Raw genomic sequence first — 14,759 nt, 5'->3', positions numbered from 1 at the left:
GACACTAATGACTGGGGCACAGGGAGAGATGAGGGGGCCCCTATGACTGGGGCACAGGGAGAGATGAGGGGACACTAATGACTGGGGCACAGGGTGAGATGAGGGGACACTAATGACTGGGACACAGGGAGAGATGAGGGGACACTAATGACTGGGGCACAGGGAGAGATGAGGGGACACTAATGACTGGGGCACAGGGAGAGATGAGGGGACACTAATGACTGGGGCACAGGGAGAGATGAGGGGGCCCCTATGACTGGGGCACAGGGAGAGATGAGGGGACACTAATGACTGGGACACAGGGAGAGATGAGGGGACACTAATGACTGGGGCACAGGGAGAGATGAGGGGACACTAATGACTGCGGCACAGGGAGAGATGAGGGGGCCCCTATGACTGGGGCACAGGGAGAGATGAGGGGACACTAATGACTGGGGCACAGGGAGAGATGAGGGGACACTAATGACTGGGGCACAGGGAGAGATGAGGGGGCACTAATGACTGGGGCACAGGGAGAAATGAGGGGGCACTAATGACTGGGGCACAGGGAGAGATGAGGGGGCCCCTATGACTGGGGCACAGGGAGAGATGAGGGGGCCCCTATGACTGGGGCACAGGGAGAGATGAGGGGGCCCCTATGACTGGGGCACAGGGAGAGATGAGGGGGCCCCTATGACTGGGGCACAGGGAGAGATGAGGCGGCCCCTATGACTGGGGCACAGGGAGAGATGAGGGGGCCCCTATGACTGGGGCACAGGGAGAGATGAGGGGGCCCCTATGACTGGGGCACAGGGAGAGATGAGGGGGCCCCTATGACTGGGGCACAGGGAGAGATTAGGGGACACTAATGACTGGGACACAGGGAGAGATTAGGGGACACTAATGACTGGGACACAGGGAGAGATTAGGGAAATAATATTCATAATATATTCGTCAAGCCCTGGTGTAATGGTAAGTACAGACCTCACACTTCTTACAGTCAGAGGGGTACTCCAGTGGAAAACAAATGTTTTCAAATCAACTGGTGCCAGAAAGTTAAACAGATTTGTAAACTACTTCTATTTCAAAATCTTATTCCTTCCAGTACTTATCAGCTGCTGTATACTACAGAGAAATTTGTGAATTTCTTTCCAGTCTGACAACAGTGCTCTCTGCTTACACCTCTGTCTGTGTCAGGAAATTTCAAGAATAGAAGCAAATCACCATAGAAAACCTCTTCTGCTCTGGACAGTTCCTGACACGGACAGAGGTGTCAGCAGAGAGCACTGTGGTCAGACTGGAAAGAACTTCACACATTTCTCTGTAGTATACAGCAGCTGATAAGTGCTGGAATGATAAACATTTTTTTTATAGAAGTAATTTACAAATCTGTTTAACTTGATGGCATCAGATGATTTGAAAACCTTTTTTTTTTACCCCACCGGAGTTCCCCTTTAAGAATTTGATACAATTGTTTCCATTTTAGACTCAAATCTCTCTCATTCCCTGATAGTTTGTTACAATGTATCAGCACAGGTAAAATGTATTCATACTGTTTAGCTCAAAGGAAAGCGTAAAAACAACTGTAGCAAAGTAAGTATTAGGCCATGTCCTGGATGTTCCCATTCACTGACGTCAAGCAGAGATTTTGAAAAGGTTGAGACATTTAAAAACAAGATATATTTGAAAGCTGACGAACTTTTTATTCTAGAACGATTTTGTTACATCTACATAAATCAGAAGACCCCTTTAACTGCAGCTAGCCTACCACGCCCCACCCCCATCCGTGACTTACCGTCAGATTGTGCTTTTTAGGTTGCTGAAGAATTCACGTGTAGCGCTCTGTCTTGATGTCCTTCCAAGATTCTTAATGATGAGTTTTCCCAGCCTCACTAATTACATCTCATTTCCATTTTTTTCTCACTCGACAGAAACCTTTGCAAAGGACCTTGAGATGTTTGCACGGTAAGTGATAAAGAGCGACAATCTCCGCACCTCTCAGCTCCTGTCACCAACACAGGAAATATCTGATATTCAGTAATAAATAGAGCAATATACGAAACATGTTTAACCCCTTAAGGACTGAGGGTTTTTCCGTTTTTGCACTTTAGTTTTTTTCCTCCCTACCTTTTAAACCCTTTCAATTTTGCACCTAAAAATCTATATTATGGCTTATTTTTTGCACCACCAATTCTACTTTGTGATTACATCAGTCATTTTACCCAAAAATCTACGATGAAATGGGGAAAAAAAAAATCATTGTGTGACAAAATTGAAGAAAAAACACCATGTTGTAAATTTTGGGGGCTTCTGTTTCTACACAGTGCATTTTTCGGTAAAAATAACACCTTATCATTATTCTGTTGGTCCATACGATTAAAATGATACCCTACTTATATAGGTTTGATTTTGTCGCACTTCTGAAAAAAATCATAACTACATGCAGGAAAATGTATACGTTTAAAAATGTCATCTTCTGACCCCTATAACTTATTTTTCTGCGTACAGGGCGGTATGAGGGCTCATTTTTTGTGCTGTGACCTGACTTTTTCATTGCTTTTTATTCATTTTTTCATGATCTAAAAAGTGACCAAGAATACGCTATTTTGGACTTTGGAATCTTTTGGCGCGTACGCCATTGACCATGCGGTTTAATTAACGATATATTTTTATAGTTCGGACATTTACGCACGTGGCGATACCACATATGTTTGTTTTTATTATGGTTACATAAGGGGGTGATTTAAACTTTTAATAAGGAAGGGGTTAAATGGGTGTTTTATTTTATTTTTAACTTTTTCAACTTTTTTTTTTTTTTCTTTTACACTTTTAGTCCCCTTAGGGGACTTTTAGGATGAATCATTAGATTCCTCATACAGATCAATGTGGTTTCATAAAACCACATTGATCTGTGTGCTCTGCGCTCGATTGATAAAGCCTGGTCCTGCCAGGCTTTATCATTCTCAGCGCAGGATCCGGCAGTGAAGGAGAGGTAAACCCTACGGCTACCTCAGAAGTGGATCGTTATGTAATGTCTGTACACAGTGACTCCACCAGCAGAATAATGAGTATAGCTCTGGCAGGATGTAACCCAGGATCAGTACAGGATAAGTAATGTAATGTATATACACAGTGACTCCACCAGCAGAATAGTGAGTACAGCTCTGGAGTATAATACAGGATAAGTCATGTATGTACACAGTGACTCCACCAGCAGAATAGTGAGTACAGCTCTGGAGTATAATACAGGATAAGTCATGTATGTGCACAGTGGGGGACATGTATCAAAGATTTTACCCCTGTTTTGTGTGTATTTTTTTGTGCAAAATTTTGCGCAAGCCCTTTTTTTGCGCAATTTTTTTGCGCACGTTTTGGTAGAGCATGTCCTCCAGATGTGGCTGAATCAGGGTACCTTGGAGTGACATCTATAGTACACATGGATTTATTAACTGCGTACTTTTTTTTTTTTACAGCAAAAATTTTGCCGCAAGAACTGTTTTTTTTGCGCAAATATAAGCCATCTTGGACTTAACGTAGCAAGATGCTCTAAATCATTGATTCTATTTTCCAAAGAGTGGATTTAGGAGATGACTATATTTACCCGCAATTTATGAAGCTCATTGCACTTGATTGATAAATTTAGCGCTTCTGCACATAATTTAGAATTCGGGAAAAGGGGTAAAATGCTTCTACCATACACAAATAATGATACATGTCCCCCAGTGACTCCACCAGCAGAATAGTGAATACAGCACTGAAGTACAATACAGGATATAACTCAGGATCAGTACAGGATAAGTAATGTAATGTATGTACACAGTGACCTCACCAGCAGAATAGTGAGTACAGCTCTGGAGTATAACACAGGATAAGTAATATAATGTATATACACAGTGACCCCACCAGCAGAATAGTGAATGCAGCACTGAAGTATAATACAGGATATAACTCAGGATCAGTACAGGATAAGTAATGTAATGTATGTACACAGTGACCTCACCAGCAGAATAGTGAGTACAGCTCTGGAGTATAATACAGGATATAACTCAGGATCAGTACAGGATAAGTAATGTAATGTATGTACACAGTGACCCCACCAGCAGAATAGTGAGTGCTGCTCTGGAGTATAATGTAAGTTGGATCACCCAGTGCTGGAAAATTTTAATTCTATATTAAGTTTTTCATGTTTCCAAACTACTGGAATTATTGCATTGTAATCATCAGGACGATCTGCATATCTGGCACTCTACTAGTTTTGTGGTCTGTGCTGGACTTTCTAAGTATTATTTGTGTTTGATGGTGTGTTTTTTGTTTTTTTGTGACATCTCTCATGATTCAGACCTGTAGTGACGTTTCTGCCCATTGTTTATAATGCAGAATTCCCGCACTCAGAGCTGTGAATGGCGCGATCCTCTCCTGCAGTGCCGCCGCTACATCTCTCCCCTTTAATGATATTGTCTGCGAGCCTGTGAATTAAAGCCATTCTAGCGATTCTTTCTAGTGTGTAGAGCTCTTTTGAATTACCTGCAGGTGTAAGGAGAAGACTCTGTGTCTAATTGTTTTGACCCAATACATCTGCTGGTACAAAGGGGTAAACATATTGTAGGGCCCTTAGTCCTCACAGGTGCCGCACGCTCTTACTTACGATTGCGGCTTTCTGTAATAGGATGTCATTACTTTCCTATATAAAGATTGCTTTAATTTGTAACCATTTCACCCCATCTGCCGTATCGCAACGTCTTCACCGGTTACATTGACTTTTCTCTTACATTTTAACTTTGAAGTTTATTTCTTTTTCATGAAAACACGTCTCGCTGCTTTCCACATGTAAAAACTAATGGTAGGAAAAACATATGTAAATTCATGTTTTTATCTGTAAATGGCACATTACAGACGCATGTGAATACACCCCAATTCCTTTTTGGCTTCACCCATGTAAATGGCCATAGGGGGAATTGTACTTGCTAGGTCGTCACAGGCCCTTTCATCCCAGTGATTATGGATCTTCATGTAACTTTATATGGCATTTTCCCATATTACAAAGTGATTAGGTTATTGCTAGGATGTGTCATTGTTTTATGATCCTGAGAGCGGAGGGGCCACAGTGCTGGTGCAGAGCCAAATCCCCCTCTGAATTCTTCTCTGCACAGCAGTTCTCCTGGCCTGGGGAAAACAGGGAATGGGCTGCAGAGCAAACTCAGAGATGCATTCCCTTAAAGGGGTACTCTGCTGCTCAGCGTTCGGAACAAACTGTTTTAAACGCTGGAGCCGGCCACGGGAGCTCGTGAGGTCATAGCCCTGCCCCCTCAATGCAAGTCTTTACATGCCTTTACACTTGATCTTAGCCAAAAGGCGGAGGTTTTCGTTTTATTAATATAAATATTATATATTTATTATAATTTTTTATATATATATATTATTATTATTATTATTTTATATATTTTTATTTATTTATTACAAAAGCAAACATCTGCTGGGAATCTTAGTAAAGTTGCACTTGAAACTGATTAGTTCTTTGCAACCAAGAAGTTTAACTTTTTGGTAAAAAGTCTCTTCACTTTTTTTTTTTTATATAGGCATGGGAAGAGAAGCGCCGTCAACATGGACGACGTGAAGCTGCTCTCCAGGCGTAGTCGTTCTCTGGTAATTATGTATATATCTTAACAAATGACTGCTGGGCAGCATGATGAGTCATTTTTCTAAAATATCTCGATTTTTGAATTTGGCGCCTTAATGCCTCAACTGAGGCGCCATTCTTCTCTCTCGCCGCAGTTTTGCAAAATCCATCTCCAGCGTCAGACCTGTGTAATATGATTCAAGGCCAATGGGTCTCTTGCTAGAGACGGAATTTACACAGCTCTGAGTTGTGGTGAAAATGCCGTCTCAGTTTAAGCCAGTGTTTCCCAACCAGGGTGCCTCCAGCTGTTGCAAAACTACAACTCCCAGCATGCCTGGACAGCCAAAGGCTGTCCGAGCATGCTGGGAGTTGTAGTTTTGCGACAGCTGGAGGCACCCTGGTTGGGAAACAATGGTTTATGCATTTAGGAGCCAAATTCAAAATGAAGATAATTTAGAAATTGGGAGGTCCGCGTATGTATTGCATGTACATGGGCCTCCCAACTGCGACCCGTCAAAGGTTTTTGTTTTTCTTTAAATGACAGGATAAAGCAGTGCTGCACTTGTTTTAATGCATACCAGGTTTTTCGCAAGGTATGAGAGAGAATATTCTGCTCGTTTTGCTGAGTAAAATGATCTCCATTCACATCTAAAGCTATTTTACCCAGTGCATTATGGGAGCTTGCTTATGACGTGACTGATAAGCTTCTGAGTCACTAAGCATCACTTTGGGTGTGAATGGCATTGGAAATGGCATAGTGGATGTGTAAATCAGTAAAGCTTAAAGGGGTACTCCGCCCCTAGACATCTTATCCCCTATCCAAAGGATAGGGGATAAGATGTCAGATCGCCGGGGTCCCTCTGCTGGGGACCCCGGGGATCGCCGCTGTAGCACTGCGCTATCATTACTGCGCAGAGCGAGATCGCTCTGCACGTAATGACGGGCAATACAAGCGCCGGAGCATCGTTACGTCACGGCTCCGCCCCTCGTGACATCACGGCCCGCCCCCGTCAATACAAGTCTATGAGAGGGGGTGTGGCAGTCATCACGCCCCCTGCCATAGACTTGCATTAAGGGGACGGGCCGTGATGTCATGAGGGGCAGAGCCATGACGTTACGCTGCTCCGGCCCCTGTATCGCCCATCATTACGCACAGAGCGAACTCGCTCTGTGCAGTAATGATGGCGAGGTGCCGCAGCGGCGATCCCCGGGGTCCCAGGGGCGGCGTACCTCTTTAACCCCTTAAGGACCCAGCCAATTTTCACTGTAGGACCCGGCCATTTTTTGCACATCTGACCACTTTCACTTTAAGCATTAATAACTCTGGAATGCTTTTACCTTTCATTCTGATTCCGAGATTGTTTTTTCGTGACATATTCTACTTTATGTTAGTGGTAAGATTTTGTCGATACTTGCATCATTTCTTGGTGAAAAATTCCCAAATTTTATGAAAAAATGGAAAATTTTGCATTTTTTTAACTTTGAAGCTCTCTGCTTGTAAAGAAAATGAATATTCAAAAAAAAATTATATATTGATTCACATATACAATATTTCTACTTTGTTTCCATCATAAAGTTGACATGTTTTTACTTTTGGAAGACATCAGAGGGCTTCAAAATATTGCAGCAATTTTCCGATTTTTCACAAAATTTTCTAAATCGAAAATTTTCAGGGACCAGTTCTCTTTTGAAGTGGATTTGAAGGGCCTTCTTATTAGAAATATCCCACAAATGACCCCATTATAAAAACTGCACCCCTCAAAGTATTCAAAATGACATTCAAAAGGTTTGTTAACCCTTTAGGTGTTTCACAGGAATAGCAGCAAATTGAAGGAGAAAATTCAAAATCTTCATTTTTTACACTGGCATGTTCTTGTAGACCCAGTTATTGAATTTTTACAAGGGGTAAAAGGAGAGAAATCTTCCTAAAATGTGTAACCCAATTGCTCTCGAGTAAGAAAATACCTCATATGTGTATGTCAAGTGTTGGGGGGCATGTTTTGGGGGGCATGTCACATTTAGGAAGCCCCTATGGTGCCAGAACAGCAAAAAAAAAAAAAACACATGGCATACTATTTTGGAAACTACACCCCTCAAGTCACGTAACAAGGGGTCCAGTGAGCCTTAACACCCCACAGGTGTTTGACGACTTTTCGTTAAAGTTGGATGTGAAATTATTATTTTTTCACTAAAATGCTAGTTTCCCTCAAATAATTTTTTTTTACAAGGGATAATAGGATAAAATGACCCCCAAAATTTGTAACCCCATCTCTTCTGAGCATGGAAATACCCCATGTTAGGACGTAAAATGCTTTGCGGGCAAACTACAATGCTCAGAAGAGGAGGAGCGCCATTGAGCTTTTGGGAAAAAAATTGTTTGGGATGGAAGTCAGGGGCCATGTGCGTTTACAAAGCCCCCCGTGGTACCAGAACTGTGGACCCCCCCCCCCACATGTGACCCTATTTTGGAAACTACACCCCCCACAGAATTTAATAAGGGGTGCAGTGAGTATTTACACCCCACTGGCGTTTGACAGATCTTTGGAACAGTGGGCTGTGCAAATGAAAAATTAAATTTTTCATTTTCACGTACCACTGTTCCAAAAATCTGTCAGACACCTGTGGGGCGTAAATGCTCACTGTACCCCTTATTACAGTACATGAGGGGTGTAGTTTCCAAAATGGGGTTACATGTGGGTATTTTTTTGCGTTTGTCAGAACCGCTGTAAAATCAGCCACCCCTGTGCAAATCACCAATTTAGGCCTCAAATGCACATAGTGCGCTCTCACTCCTGAGCCTTGTTGTGCACTCGCAGAGCATTTTACGCCCACATATGGGGTATTTCTGTACTCAGGAGAAATTGTGTTACAAATTTTGGGGGTCTTTTTTTCCTTTTAACGCTTGTGAAAATAAAAAGTATGGGGCAACACCAGCATGTTAGTGTACATTTTTTTTTTTTTTTTTACACTAACAAGCTGGTGTAGCCCCCAACTTTTCCTTTTCATAAGGGGTAAAAGGAGAAAAAGCCCCCCAAAATTTGTAGTGCAATTTCTCCCGAGTACGGGGATACCCCATATATGGCCCTAAACTGTTTCCTTGAAATACGACAGGGCTCTGAAGTGAGAGAGCGCCATGCGCATTTGAGGACTAGATTAGGGATTGCATAGGGGTGGACATAGGGGTATTCTATGCCAGTGATTCCCAAACAGGGTGCCTCCAGTTGTTGCTAAACTCCCAGCATGCCTGGACAGTCAGTGGCTGTCCAGAAATGCTGGGAGTTGTTGTTTTGCAACAGCTGGAGGCTCCGTTTTGGAAACACTGCCGTACAATACGTTTTTCATTTTTATTGGGGGGGGGGGGGCGGACAGTGTAAGGGGGTGTATATGTAGTGTTTTACCCTTTTATTATGTGGTAGTGTAGTGTTTTTAGGGTACATTCGCATTGGCGTGTTATTGAGTTTCCCGCTAGGAGTTTGCGCTGCGGCAAAAAATTTGTGGCAGCCCAAACTTGAAGCAAGAAACTTACTGTAAACCTGCCCGTGTGAATGTACCCTGTACGTTCACATGGGGCAAACCTCCAGCTTTTTCAAAACTACAACTCCCAGCATGTACTGACAGACCGTGCATGCTGGGAGTTGTAGTTTGGCAACAGCTGGAGGCACACTGGTTGGAAAACCTTCAGTTAGGTTCTGTTATCGAACTCAGTATTTTCCAACCAGTGTGCCTCCAGCTGTTGCAAAACTACAACTCCCAGCATGTACTGATCATCAAACGGCATGCTGGGAGATGTAGTTATGCAACAGCTGGAGGTACGCAACTACAACTCCCAGCATGCCGAGACAGCTGTTTGGGCTTGCTGGGATTTGCAGTTTTGCAACATCTGGAGGGCTACAGTTTTAGAGACCACTGCAAAGTGATCTCCAAACTGTGGCCCTCCAGCTGTTGCAAAACTACAAATCCCAGCATGCCCGGACAGCAAACAGCTGTTTGGGAATGCTAGGAGTTGTAGTTTTGCAAGATCTGGAGGGATACAGTTTAGAGACCACTAGATAGTGGTCTCAAACTGTAGCCCTCCAGCTGTTGCAAAACTACATATTCCAGCATGCCCAAACAGCTGTCTGGGCATGCCGGGAGTTGTAGTTTTGCAACATCTGGAGGGCTACAGTTAGAGACCACTATCTAGTGGTCTCAGACTGTACCCTCCAGATATCGCTAGGCAACTCACCGACTTCCGTAGGATCCAGCCGCACGATGTCGCCGCCCGCCGATCTCCGTCGCCCGCAGCCTCCAGATCAGTAAATGGATCTTCGGCGCCGGTCCCCGTCGGTTTTCCCCATCCTGCCCTGCCTATTGTGGGTGGGCAGGACGGGGAAAACGAAAGTTAACCCCCCCCGATCTGCTATTGGTGGTCGCGTCTAGACCACCAATAGCAGGGATAGGAGGGGTGGCACCCCTGCCACCTCACTTCTATCCCTTCAGGGGGATTGTGGGTGTCATTGACACCCGCGATCCCCCTTCTATTCCGGGTCACCGAGTCACCATAGACCCGGAATCGCAAGTGTGAATTCACTTGCGATTTGCCGCAATCGCCGACATGGGGGGGGGTCTAATGACCCCCCTGGGCGTTTGCACGGGGTGCCTGCTGAATGACTTCAGCAGGCATCCCGCTCCGATCCCCTTCGCGGCGGGGACCGGAATTCTTCATGACGTACGTGTACGTTATGGGTCCTTAAGTACCAGGGTGTCATGACATACGCGTACGTCAAGGGTCCTTAAGGGGTTAAAGGGGTACTTTGGTGGAAAACTTTTTATTTTTTAAATCAACTGGTGCCAGAAAGTTAAACAGATTTGTAAATTACTTAATCCTTCCAGTACTTATTAGCTGCTGAATACTACAGAGGAAATTATTTTCTTCTTGGCGCACAGTGCTCTCTGCTGACCTCTGCTGTCCATTTTAAGAACTGTCCAGAGCAGCATATATTTGCTGTGGGGATTTTTTTTTCCTACTCTGGACAGTTCCTAAAATGGACAGAGATGTCAGCAAAGAGCACTGTGCTCATGATGTCAGCAGAGAGCTCTGTGTTCCAAAAAGAAAATAATTTCCTCTGTAGTATTCAGCAGCTAATAAGTACTGGAGGGATTAAGATTTTTTATTATAGAAGTCATTTACAAATCTTTTAAAATAGTTTTCCACCAGAGTACCCCTTTAATTTAAAGGAAAACTGTCATATGTTTTGTCCCCCACTATCCACGGGTACCTGTGGATAGTGCGGGTGACGCTGAACATTTTGAGTCCTACCTTGCCCGGATGCGCTGCGCCGTTCGCCCGTTATAGCTGGTTTTTGGTACATTCAAATTAGCTGCTAACTGGCACGGGCGGGGTTGCTGCCTTCAACTGGCACTGTGACGTAACCGCCGCCCGGCCCACAGCACCGCTGGCTAATGAATATTCATACGTTGTCTTACACTCTCTGTCTCATCTCGGCCGAGTCCTGGACGATACTGCGCATGCACCCTTACTCCAGCGCTGCTCCGGACAAATGAAGCAATGCTGAAGACCGCTTCCGGGTATAGTAGGAAATCCCGCGCATGTGCAGTGTTGTCCAGGACTTGGCTGAGATGCGTATAGATGCGTATAAGCTGCGGTATGAGGGCTCACTTTTTGCGCAGTGATCTGTACTTTTTATTGATACCATATTTGCTTATATAAAACTTTTAATCAAATTTTTAGGGAATAAAATGTTATTAAAAAAAAAGCAGCTTTTTTTTTTTTTTTTTTTACGTTCACGCCGTTCACCATACGGTATCATTAACATTTTATTTTAATAGTTCAGATATTTACGCGCGTGGCAATGCCAAATATGTATATAAAATATTTTTTTTTAACACTTTTTGGGGAGAAATAGGGAAAATGGGACAATTTACGTTTTAATTGGGGGAGGGGGGTTTTCACATATTTTTTTTTTACTTTTACTTTTTTAACTTTTATTTTTACACTTTAATTGTCCCCATAGGGGACTATTTATAGCAATCACTCGATTGCTAATCCTGTTCAGTGCTATGTATAGGACACAGCACTGATCAGTATTATCGGTCATCTTCTGCTCTGGTCTGCGCGGAGGCAGGTGAGGGGACCTCCGTCTGCCGTGCTGGATGATCGGATCGCCGCGGCAGCGCTGTGGGCGATCCGATCATCCTGTTAAGTGACCGCGATGCTGCAGATGCCGTAATCTGTATTGATCACGGCATCTGAGGGGTTAATGGCGAGCATCCGCGGGATCGCGGATGGCCGCCATTACCGGTGGGTCCCTGGCTGCGATCAGCAGCCGGGACCTGCCGCGCATGATCCGAGCATCGCTCCGATGCTCGCGGTTATGCTTAGGACGTAAATGTGCGTCCTGGTGCGTTAAGTACCAGCTCTCCACGACGTACATTTACGTCCTGTGTCGTTAAGGGGTTAAAAGGGTACTCTGGTGGGAAAAAAAAATGTTGTGGAAGAGGAATGTTGAGGAAGGCGTGTATTTTTTTCCAGTCTGACCACAGTGCTTTCTGCTGACACCTCTGTCCATGTCAGGAACTGTCCAGAGCAGGAGAGGTTTGCTATTGGGACTTGCTCCTACTCTGGACAGTTCCTGACATGGACAGAGGGGTCAGCAGAGAGCACTGTTGTCAGACTGGAAAGAACTGCACAATTTTCTCTGTAGTATACAGCAGCTGATAAGTACTGGAAGGATTAAGATTTTGAAATAGAAGTAATTTACAAATCTGTTTAACTTTGTGGCACCAGTTGATTTGTAAACATTTGTTTTCCACTTGTTTCCCCCGGAGTTCCTCTTTAATTTGTATATTTTCTATACATTGAAATATATAAAGTGTTTTTGTTTTATTTTTTGCCTGAGGTCCACTGGACCCCAGATCAATGTAGTTCTCTTTCCTGTATTACAGTACACGCACATCTCCGCCTACAGTGATGAAATTGCTTCCAGCAACCAGGAGGAGACCGAGAAGAGAAAGAAGAAACCCATCGGCACTGGGAAGAGACGCTCAGATGGGGATTCTGCAGCAGCAGAGGGCGAGGACATGGAATAACATTCAAACATGGAATGATGGGGTCGTATGTTCTTCCCTTGTTAATTACAATGCAATATTTAGGATATTTATATTTCACCTGCCCAAAGGTCTGGGCATCCTGTAAATATAATGGGAAATATCATCCCACTGGTATTGTGTAAAATATGTTTGTAGGTTGGTTTGCTTGTTTGTTTTAAATATATTTGTTTATGCCAATAAATATCTATTTTATACAAATCAACTCATTGTGGATGATATTTATTTGAAAATAAACTGGTTATTACTTTCATGCTGCCTAAACCGCAAGTCATTTGGGCGTCTTCTCAACATCCCACCAGCATTGATAGATAAATAAAATAAAAAAAAATTCTGGGCAGACATTCTATGTGTGGCAGGTGTTGAATCAATGCGCCATGTCCATTGACAGCAATGGATGTCCAAGTGGATTCCGCTAAAAGGCATTGTCATGCCCAAGGCCTGATTATTAAAATCCTATATGTGTATTATATTTGTAACTGTGTAATGTCTTATCCCAGACATGGGTGAGGGGTCATTCAGACTGTGGGTTTGTGTATTGCATTTTATTGGGGGGTCTGGCTGTTTGGTATCTCCTTTGAAGTCATGCACTCTGGTCCCATCATATAATCAAACAGATAAGGGGTCAGGAACAGAGATGCCCCACCTGGTGGGATCAGAGGGGAGGGGGGAATGTAGTTTCCCTCCAAAGAAGCAGATAAGACTTAAAATGCTGGGCTCAACGGTTGTTCAAGGCTGTGCCACAAGCTGACAAGACCATCCTAAGAAAAGCTGGACTCTCACTCTCATGGACTGCTATATCATCATGCTGTAAGAACTTCATCTTTTGTTTTCTGAACTTGTCTTGCAAAACTCTTATAATTTTTGTACCTGTAAGTCATTTGTTCCTGTATTTTTATGCATAGCACTGTGATACCTTTTATCAGATTAAATGTTTAATCAGCTCTGGTCTTTGATCTCTAAATATATGAGCTCACCTTTCTGAAGGCAGCTCTGGTGGAAACACATTTATCTAAGGGTTAATTTGGTGACTTGCTGGGACTAGTAGTGGATACCCAGAGGTCTGGCGGCTTTAACCCTTGCACCATCACACTCTAATGTCTTGGCTGGACCGATAGGGTGTGATCGTGACAGGCATGTTCTTTCCGCTGAATTTTTCTGCTAGATTTCGCTTGGAAATTCTGCCTTGCGAATGGGCCTTAAATGTTTGGGAATAGAGAGAGACAGAGCTATCAAGGCCGACAAGGCAGGAGAAAGCAACTGGGGACCTTCCTGTTGACTTGTCAATTTGATAGCATAAAGGTTTATCCTATTATCATTAACAGTACCACAACTATTTAAAGGGGTATTCCGGGTTTATACATCTTATCCCCTATCCAAAGGATAGGGGATAAGTTGTATGATCGCAGGGGTCCCGCCCCTGTGCCGGGCGCTGCCTCAGAGACGGGGATGTGACGTCACGGCCTCAACCCCTCCCATAGACATGAATGGAGGGGGCGTGGCGTCACATCCCCGTCTCGGAGGCAGCGCCCGGCACAGAATGCTGTGAGCTGCACAGAGATCGTGGGGGTCCCCAACGGCGGGACCCCTGCGATCATACATTTTTTTTATTTTTTTTTCCCCCTATCCAAAGGATAGGGTATAAGATGTAGATACCCTGAAAACCCCTTGAAAATAGTAGGGAATCGAGACAAAGTATATTTTATAAAGGGGTATTCCGGGTTTATACATCTTATCCCTTATCCAAAGGATAGGGGATAAAATGTATGATTGCAGGGGTCCCGCCGTTGGGGACCCCCGCGATCTCTGTGCAGCTCCCGGCATTCTGTGCCGGGCGCTGCCTCAGACACGGGGATGTCACGCCACGCCCCCTAGTGACGTCACACCACACCCCCTCCATTCATGTCTATGGGAGGGTGTGTGGCCGTGACGTAACATCCCCGTCAGAATGCCGGGGGCTGCACAGAGATCGCGGGGGTCCCCAACGGCAGGACCCCTGCGATCATACATTTTATCCCCTATCCTTTGGATAGGGGATAAGATGTATAAACCATAC

At 44.1% G+C, this 14,759-nt stretch overlaps 1 protein-coding gene across 2 annotated transcripts in view; it reads left to right on the top strand.

Annotated features, from left to right (window-relative positions):
- Positions 1 to 13,574, top strand: part of CENPS (centromere protein S) — a 28,967-nt gene extending 15,393 nt beyond the window's left edge. Inside the window, exons 3-5 of one of the 2 annotated variants that reach the window (XM_056543045.1) lie at positions 1,911 to 1,944; positions 5,556 to 5,622; positions 12,542 to 13,574. In XM_056543045.1, the coding sequence (XP_056399020.1) occupies positions 1,911 to 1,944; positions 5,556 to 5,622; positions 12,542 to 12,685 (245 nt within the window). In that variant the 3' untranslated portion in view covers positions 12,686 to 13,574. The remainder of the gene's footprint in view (positions 1 to 1,910; positions 1,945 to 5,555; positions 5,623 to 12,541) is intronic. The other variant, XM_056543046.1, reaches the window with a different exon arrangement.
- Positions 13,575 to 14,759: the final 1,185 nt, after the last annotated feature.

The sequence above is a fragment of the Hyla sarda genome, chromosome 10 (assembly GCF_029499605.1).
Source record: "Hyla sarda isolate aHylSar1 chromosome 10, aHylSar1.hap1, whole genome shotgun sequence".
NCBI classification, from domain to species: Eukaryota; Metazoa; Chordata; class Amphibia; order Anura; family Hylidae; genus Hyla; species Hyla sarda.
The sequence above is the reverse complement of the archived record's forward strand: the minus strand, read 5'-3'. Positions and strand labels throughout refer to the sequence as shown.